General features: G+C 37.3%; 1 protein-coding gene across 1 annotated transcript; it reads left to right on the forward strand.

Annotated features, from left to right (window-relative positions):
• Window positions 1–1,581: 1,581 nt before the first annotated feature.
• Window positions 1,582–4,248, forward strand: LOC121781942 (guanine nucleotide-binding protein subunit gamma 3-like). Its single transcript, XM_042179652.1, has 5 exons — window positions 1,582–2,021; window positions 2,652–2,704; window positions 2,794–2,838; window positions 2,922–2,966; window positions 3,892–4,248. Exons 1-5 carry the CDS (start codon window positions 1,917–1,919, stop codon window positions 4,214–4,216), a joined length of 573 nt encoding a protein of 190 aa, XP_042035586.1. The 5' UTR covers window positions 1,582–1,916; the 3' UTR covers window positions 4,217–4,248.
• Window positions 4,249–9,903: the final 5,655 nt, after the last annotated feature.

The following is a 9,903-nucleotide window of genomic DNA, read 5'->3' on the forward strand; positions in this document are numbered from 1 at the left end:
AACCCCCTGCATCGGATGTCGGGAACTCAACCTCTTGTGAGGCGTTGCCTTCTTCGCCCTCACTAGACGAGTATTGACTTCTAGCCGTATGCTTCGTTCGTTTCGAGCTCGAGCCCGTGGAGGAATCGACACCGCCAGCCCACCTATCAATGTTTGATCGGCTCCCAAATATCGAGAAATTTGAAATCTTTGTCGGTGTCGGATTTAAAGACTCGCAAAGCCGCTCTCAGAATGTCGGCTCCACTGACTCCGCTTTGGTATTGCTCCGCTTCCTTGTAGATCCCACAAAATCTTTTGACATCTCTGTCGACTCGCTCAAAATGAGCGCGAAGCATCTTCAGGTTGCGGCGGAAGGCCCCCTCGGCTTATTTGCGTTGTATACGACGGTGACCTTATCCCAAAAAACCTTGCGGGTTTGTTGATTCCCGATGATGGGATCGTTCGACGTACTGATCCAAGCGTCGAACAGAGCCATCGTCTTCGCTTGTGTGTATGGATGACGGCCGCCGTCCTCTTCTTCCTCCACCTCCTCCGGAGTGTGTTCCTCAGGAATATCCTCCCTAATTTGGGATTATCCCTGCATTTGCGAGCTTCTCATCCCCAAGGGAGGACGATAATATGCATCAACTAGAAAAGATGGTGTTTGGTACGTCGGCGTTGCTGAGTCTTGGGTGCTTCCTGCTCGGCGACGAACCGGAACCGGAAGCACCCAAAACATTGTACATGCCCCCCAGTCGACAAACGCGTTCAAGTCGTAGCCGCCGCCCTCGTCGTCGAAGTTTCCTTCACCGGACAGTTTTGCAGAAATTGGAGAGAAAAGAGAGATGATTTAGTGTTTGTGAGAGTGTAGTGTTTGTGTGGAAAAAATGGTGGGGGAATTGTGTGTGTGTAGTGTTATTTATAGATGAATGTGGGAAAAAAAGAAAGAAAAATTTTTAAAAAAAACAAAAAAATGGCCGAAAAAAACGGTCAATTTTATTTATTTATTATTATTCAGATTTGTTTAAAAAAATATAATTAAAAATAGCCTAAAATTGACGGCCACTTGCACAGTCGGCGAGTGGGCGTCACGCCCCAACTGTTGCTCGCCACGTGGCTGGCATGCGTGGCGAGACAGCCCGCGTCCCACCCTTGCCCACGGGCTACGCGACGAGACGGAGATGCTGCAGCGGCGTCTCGACTGTGGGCTCATCTCGTTGGGACGAGACCGAGTCCGCAGCGAGACAGCGCTGCAGATGCTCTTACCACCGACGAGACCGAGCCTGCAGCTAGAGACGTCTCTGCTGATGTTCTTACCATAATTTTATTCAATTAAACAACCGATCATTTAAAATATCTGCAAAAAAAATTAAATAATCCGATCCGAATCCAGATTCTCCCTCCTCCCAAAGCGACCCTAATATTTTTCCGCAAACAAAACCAAAAAAATGACGAAAGCAAATCTAAAAATTGCTTCAATTCATTTACTACCAAATACTGTAAAAACGAGGTCCAAAAAAGTAAAATCCACAATTAAATAAAAAAAAAAGAAAATAATCAGAGCAGAGGCAGTCACGTGTGCCGCGTCGCCCCGCCTTACCCTGCCACCTCTCTGCACACACACTCACACTCACACTCACACACACAGAGCCGCTCCAGAGCTCTTACTTTAACGCATAATTTTAAAAATTTCGTAGCAATATTTGTTTGTAGCTGAACCATCATTGCTGATTATTGCTCAATTGATTGTGCATGTATCTACATAGGCTGCTCCTAGCTGAGTTTCTGACCATAGTTGTTGCGCCACAGAGCTTTTTTTGGGCCCCTCTAATTATACCTCTTACTCAGTCTCTGCCCCCTCCAGTCTAATTATTTCACTTGTCTCCGTAACTTTTCCATTTCCCCTCTCCCTCTCTCTCTCCTCCATGGTTTCGTAAATGTCTGATTCCAAGGCTAACGGTTCGGCGCCGCCGCATTTGTACGGGAAGCGGAGGGACGGAGCCAGGGTTCAGATGCTCGAGAGGGAGATTGCCTTTTTAGACGTGAGTTTTTTTAATTTTTATTTGATTGAGTAATTATGGATTTGAGGAATGTTGGTAGAAATTAGGGATTGGAAATGGTCATGCAGGGGGAAAGGTGTGTGATGATTGGCATCTTTTTTTGGATGAATATATAAGCCTAATTTGTGGGGTAGGTGAGTGAGAGGAGGAGACTTCAATATTGTGATAATGAGCCCAATGCAGATTGTTGTTGTATTGAATTGTGCAACACTGCAACTTGATTTTGAAATTTTTTTGGCTTTGGACCACAGCATGCATTTCTTAATTCATGATTAATGTTCCCAATGAAGGCTTTGGTTGCCTCAAACAACTTCATATTCTTTGTGTTTACTCCACCAACTAAAATGTAGCAAAACAATTCATTTAATGTGGACTTTGGATGCTGAATTTTTTTCAAAATTCTTGTAATGGAAACTTTTTTTGTGGCCTGAATGTTGCCATTTTGATTTTTGATTTTATTTCTGTAGCTAAACAATTTGCTTCCGAATTAACTATCAATTTAGTCCTATGTCCATATAATTTTTGTTCATCTCGGGTTGATTCGTTTTTAGCTCTGTTATTCGAGCACAAGTCGAATTCTATTCTGAATAATTGAAATATTGTTATGAGCAGGAAGAATTGAAATCGCTTGAGAGCATTCCACCGGCTTCAAGATCCTGTGAAGAGTATGTTATTTTGGCGCATCGATAATAGTGTTTGGCTCATGAAACTGTGACAAACTGGCTATAACATAATGAATTTCGACTTTTTGCAGGGTTGCTGAATTCGTGATAGGAAATGTCGACCCTCTCATACCTACGTAAGCAGTGAAGCTGATTTTGTTCTCTTTCTTTGCTACTTCTGCATATGGTGAAGTTCTCACTTTTAGATCTCTTCCATTAGGATTAAGAAGCCTCGTAAATCATGGCGTTTCTGGAAATGGTTCTGGTATGTAGCCCCCTAAGTAACTCCATGCTTTGGCTTTGAGGTGTTTTTGTTTGTTAGTTTTACTTAAATCGAAGAGTAAATGGCCAAAACAATCATGAAGTTTGATCAAATTCTGGTCCATCTTGCAACTTTAAAAAACGGCCAATTAGATCATAGTTTTGACATTTCTCTCGATTGTCCCATAGTATAAAGTTTCTGAATTTATCCAAGCAATTCGTACATATGTAAAAATTAAAGACATAATTGAATAAATGTAGTGTTAATGATGTCATTGAAATAGTCGAATGTTTTGATCGTATGATATTTTTCGTTTACCAAAAGCATACATAATACTCCCCCCGTCCACGAAAAATAGAACACATTTGTCATTTTTTGTTGCCCACGAAAAATAGAGCATATTTAAAAAAGGAAAGTTTCCAACAACTTCTTTCTTTCTTTTTCCATTCTCTCTTACTAATTATATGGACTCCACATTCCACTAAACACTACCTCTCTCTTACTTTTCCCTCTTCTATCTTACTAATAATATGGACCCTATATTGCACTAACACTACTTTTCTTTTACTTTTTTCCCTTCTCTCTTACTTTACCAATTCTACATTAAAACTCGTGTCATTCATAATGTGTCTTATTCTTTATGGACAAAGGGAGTATCTCCCCAAATCATAAACTATGGGACAATTAATAAAAATGTTAAAGTTGTGATATAATTGGTCATTTTTTAAAGTTGCGGGGTATACCATAATTTGACCAAACTTCATGGTTTTTTGGAACTGAACTGAATGCTTTTTATCTGAATCTTTTGAAAGTATATAATTGTTAGTATTTGTAACAAATGGAATGTCGTCACAAGTTGCTTTTCCTGGCTGTAATTTTACTTTACACCATTAGACTTCTTTGACACAAGTAGCATTTCTTGGCACAGTGGAGCGTGCTGCTTCGACTTTTTGTGGATTTGCTGCTGCAGTATGCCGCGGTGCTGCGACTGTACGACGTGTAATTCCTGCGGCAACCCATGTCGGAGCTGCGAAATACCGGCATGCCGGTGCTTCCCCTGCATTATTAGCAAATGCTTTAAGAAGTGGAAATGCAGCCTAAATTGCTGCTGCCGCTGTCTACCTAAGCGCTCTTGCTGCCCAACCTGCTCTTGCACAAGGTGTACATGTTATCCTAAATGTCCCAACCTAAAAAATATGTGTTCATGTTGTAACAAAAGCTGCTGCTTCCCTTGCTTCTTCTACTGTATGTAATTTTTAATTAATATATTCTTGCCTTTTACTCATTTTTATCTTGGGCCAATTAACTTGTCAGGGCTCTAAATATTTTGTTATAGTAGATTTTATAATTATTTAGCACCACCTAATCATCGTAATCGATCCTTGGCCATTCTGCCCGTCCGAAATCAACTATGCTGTTCCTGCGGGCTTCGTTTTCTTTTTCTTGCTTTCCCTTGTTGTGGGCAATATCTATCCTGATCAAGGACGTTCGAGTGAGGACTAAAAAGAAAACTCAATTTTTTTTATGAAATTTGGGCTTTGATGGGTGACTAAGTAGTAGTAATACAAGTTAATGGAATATTATACTAGACTTAAATTTAGTTAATAGTTTAGTTTATAACTTTGCATGGGCCTAACATACAGGCCCGACCCAAGCGGGCCCAAGCTACCTTGATCCCTAATGATCCATCAGTATTCTATATATAAAGGAGAATTGAAGAGAATAAAGACAATTACACAAATCTTGGTATTAACAACACAAATTTGCCTCAACTCTTTCATAGTGGTCAAATTTAATACTCCCTCCATCTCACTCTAAGTGGAACATTTCTAATCCGGCACAAGATTTTATGTAGTGTTGTTTTGTGATTAAAGTAAGAGAATAAAATAAGAGAGAGGGAAAAAGTAGAGATAGTGGTTTTATTTCTTATAAATGTGTTATTTAGAGAGGGACATTCTAAAAAAGAAAATGATTTACTTAGAGTGGGACAGAGGAAATATTCCACAAGTAAGAGTTCTCTAGTTGTGTAATTTATTTGATCTAGTGTGTAAGATAGTTTTCGTGCTATACTAGAATAAATTTAAACGGCCCAGTTCTATATAATAAACTTTTCTTTTCAAACACATCTTATAGATATTATTAACCTAAGTTTACCATGACACAATCCAAATGTAATACTCCTTCGTGCCAAGGAAGATGACCCGTTTCTTAAGCAGCATGAGATTTTATACAATTTTATTTTGTGTGTTATATGAGAGAATAAAATACGAAAGAGGGAATAAAGTAGAAATAAATGAGTTTCTATTTTTAGTAATGAGTCATCTTCAAACTTTGTGTCAAACTAAAAAAGAAAGTGGCTTATGACTATTTATTATCATTATCGACAATGACATATGTGATAGGTTAATTTGTGTCAAACTTTTTCTTTTTTTTTTACCTTTTATATCCAAAACAGGACTAAAGTTGCATGAAAAAATGCTATTGTGGCAGAGAATAATTGATGTTTTGGAAGGCACGAGTGGGAGCATGATGGGAAGAGAAGTTGAGGTAAAGGAACGAAACTGCAAGCTGCGAAGTGCTCAATTAAGCTGCCTAGTTGGCCAACCTGTGAACTTAATTAAGCAACCTATGCTAAGTACTCCAGCTCCGACGAATGGATAAACTTTAAAATGTACTCCCTCCGTCCCGGACTACTCGCACATTTCCTTTTCGGCACGGAGATTAAGGAATGGGTGTATAGCAAAGTCAACAATTGCGGCTGTAGGTGATAATTTTTACTAAAAATGGAAAGAGTGCAAATAACTTGGGACGCCCAGAAAGGAAATAAGTGCAAGTAGTCCGGAACGGAGGGAGTATTAAATATATTATATTATTAGTATCATATAGTAAAAACTAATCAAGTTTGACTTTATAGGGATAAACATGTTTCGTCATGTAAATAATGGGTCCTATTAGGTTGAGATTTTTTAGCTTAATTGAGAATTGAAATGCATTTTCAGCCACTCATCCACAACATTTTTGAAATGTCAACTGCAAGTAGATTATGTCTACTCGGTGGTATTATCGTCAATAGCTTGCACATCAAATGTCAACAACTTATAGTTGACATTATATATGTATAGTTAACATGAATTGTATATGTAGTTGATATTATATGTGTAGTTGATATGAATTGTATATGTAGTTGACATGGATTGTACATATAGTTGACATTATATGTGTGTAGTTGACATGAATTGTATATGTAGTTGACCAAAAAAAAATTTAATTTTATTTAAAAAAAATAAAATTAAAAAAAATGTTTATTGAATAAAATGTACCATGAAATTATCATTATGCCATTTCATAATTAATTAATCTAAAAATATTTTTCATGTGGCAAACTCATTTAATAAAAATGAGTGGCTGATAATGCATCTCAATTCTCAATTAGGCTAAAAAATCTCAATTGATCACAACCTTACATCTAATACTGTATAAATTTATACTCTCTCCATCCTTCCCCTTCCTCTGTAGCTAAATCGTATTTCTTTTTTATTGTCCCATTATATTAGTACAAACTAAGGGTACTCTAAAAATTTAGTCACATGATTTGATAAAACTATTCTAAATAAAAAGTACCAAAATTGACAATTCTTCAGATCGATATATATATATATATTCAGTATGTAGGGATGCCAATCGAGCCGAACCGCTCAGGATCAGGTCAACCCACTCGGGTTGTTGGACCATCTGGGTTGTAGCTTTCTCTTTTTTTGTTAAACTTTTTAACCATAGCCCTTCGGATTTCATGCTAACTCGTCGGACTAATCGGGCCAAATTGTTTTTCAACAATTCTAGTTCCACTTCATGTTCAATTAAAATATTTTAGAATAGGTTACCACTACTTCACATAGGGGTGGTAAAATGGGTAGTTCCCATTTCGACCCACTACTCGTTGGGTATCGGATACGTGCTACTCGGCGATAACGGGAAACGAGGCGGGATTAGGTAGTGTGTTTTAGAATTTTGCGGGTGCGGGTATACCTATTAGTCCCGATAATACCTGTTATTATTAGTATTAGTCGTATACCATCTTTTAATACTCTCTTCGTTTTATGTTAATAAAGACGTTTCAAATAGTTAAAGTGAGAAAAAAATAGTTAAATAATAATAGTCATATACCCATTCATTTTGGAAAAAAGTAATATTAATAAATAGTTAAAGTGGAAAAAAATAAGGTAAGAGAGAATAATGTAAAGAAGAGTATTTATACTAGTATTATTTTTCCAAAATAAGTGTAGAAAATGAAACACATCTATTAAGGCGGAACAAAAGGATTACTTTATCGAACATACAATTGAAAACTTACCGGAACTAGCTATAGAGTGTCCCCTCACTTTTACTCGCAATCTATTCATAGCTTACCATCGATATTAATAAAGTAAATTATGGAACATTGTCGGCTATTAGGATTTTCAAATTTTTTATTGGGATTTTGTGTCGGGTACGGGTACCCGCTATGTCGGATACGGGATACCCGACACGGGTATCGGGTAATCCCAATATGTTGCGGGGCGGGGTATTGAAACAAGAAATTTGGTTGAAATTGGGTACTGGTACCCGTAGGTAACCCTTTTCGCCACCCCTAACTTCACATAATAACGTTTGCACTACTCAATCCTCTTTATTTTGCAACCAATATAATTAATACAGTGATAGCATAATTATTATATAAAATAATGGTATAGTGTGTATTTATGAAACAAAAATAATGTTTTAAATATAATCTCATACCATCGAAGAAGATAATCTTAAAACTAATAGTATATTATAAAAAATGATGAAACTAATATATTCTAAAAAGTGATGATCATATATTTGCCGAGAATAAAATTTTTTAATAGATGGAGTATATATACTTGGAAGTGTTTTGCCAATTATTAAGTTTTCTAAAAAAGAGTTATTATACCGTATGTATATACAAAGAAATTCTGAAAGCAACAATTGTGTAAGCCACAATCATAGAGACTAGAGAGTGATCAAAAGGAAGTGGAGGCATGGAGAAGACTGAAAACAATTGTTGAAGCACATATCCAAAATAATCCTGAAATTATTACTATTATTTTAATAGAAAAGTGTAACCCATTGGCCGACCCCGTAACCCTGTCGGATCAGGCCGCTTAACCCATCAGCCCATTCAGACTGGGCCGTATAGCTCGTTTTTATATCGGATTGCAAAACTATAGTTCTAACCCTCTAATTTAATCGGGTTATTCTGGCCAATCCGTGGATTTCAGGTCCTTTTGCAATACTCTATTCTCTTATGTGGTGTCACGACCGCCCTTCTAGGGTATAATAAATGCGGCGATCGCGACTTAAACGGACTTAAATATAACAAGGAAAATAGGCTAGGGTTTCATCAAGGAGGTTTGACCGACATACTAAATGAACAATTAAGTATAAAACAAGAAGGGGACTCGGGTTTAAAATAGTGAGTTTGGCCGGCAATTAATACTCAAAGGAAACGATTAAGAGTTTGACATTATCCAACAGAACGACAAGAAAACAATAACCGGACAAATTTAAGTTCGGCCCAACAACTAATAAGTAAAAGAAATATCGCAGCGGAAAACGACCAAGAGAAGGAGTGACGTCATGTGTGAAGACACAACGACACCCATGCTTCAAAGATAAACATTTAATTCTTCAAGTTACTTGCTCAACACCACCAACCTCTCAAAATCATTTCCCATTGTAAAAAGTCGACTGATTAGTCATTTTCCCATAGACGTTAGCCATATCCGCACATACATGACAAGGAATGAGGCCGCAAACCAGGTCACTAGACCGGCCAACCCGTACGCTGACACACGGTCTACCATTGGTGTACACTAATCCAAGTAGAGTTTGCGGCTCTACGAGGACCCGAATTCGATTTAAATAATAGTGGCAAAAGCCACATCAGATAGGCACGTTAAAACCAAACAAGGCATGATAAACACAATTTCATTCTCATCGGTAAAATACTTAGGACATCGTCCTTATTTAAAAGAAAGCTCACCTCGACTGCTTAGATTTCAAGTATTTCCTTTCCCTTGCTGTCACGCTGAGAGCGCGAGTTATCACCTTTACATTATGTGTATCACAATCAGTCTCAAATACCGACTCAAAATCATGCATGTCCCCAACGTTTCCCTTTTTCCCCATCTTTGAATAACACATCACGTCATCACATATATAAATCATGTATATCACTTATAACAACATAGTTGTTTTTGTCAAGATAGAAATCAGGCAGCACTGCGCAACCATATTATAAAAATTATTAAAAACTCACCCGACTTCCGTTGGGGCTAAAATTTTACCACAATGCAGTAGACTCATAAAATAACTTCCAGTTAAATATTCATGTCAAAATAACCTTTTTAGGCTGGTCAAATCGAAAACGTAACCTACTGGTCGAGAAAACATTTTCCGGCAGAATTGCGCAGTCAACTTAAAAAATTTACCAAAACTTCATCTTACGTCCAAATGAGTTGAAATTCATATACAACACAGAAGACATCATGAAGTTTACTCAGAAAAAAGAATCGAATAAAAAGGAGTTCATTTGGTCAGTCAAAACCGTATCGGAATATACTGTCCGAATCTATAGTTTTCAATGCTTAAAAATTTGAATTAGGGTTTTATCCTCATTCATTCAAACACAACCTTTTCATGGTTTTAACACACAAACATGCTTAAAAGAGTCCTCACACTCATGTTTTCATATAATCATACATCATTCACCAATGATTCATTAAATCTTCATACAATTTCATTCAAAACGCATACACACATACACATACAAATTCCCACTGATTAAATCCTTAGATTTGAAATCCCTACACTCACTATATGTATGAGGGAGTCAAAAGAATGTTTAGATGGAGAGGAATGAAGAATAGAGGTTTGATTG

The sequence above is a fragment of the Salvia splendens genome, chromosome 20, assembly GCF_004379255.2.
Source record: "Salvia splendens isolate huo1 chromosome 20, SspV2, whole genome shotgun sequence".
Taxonomy (NCBI): Eukaryota; Viridiplantae; Streptophyta; class Magnoliopsida; order Lamiales; family Lamiaceae; genus Salvia; species Salvia splendens.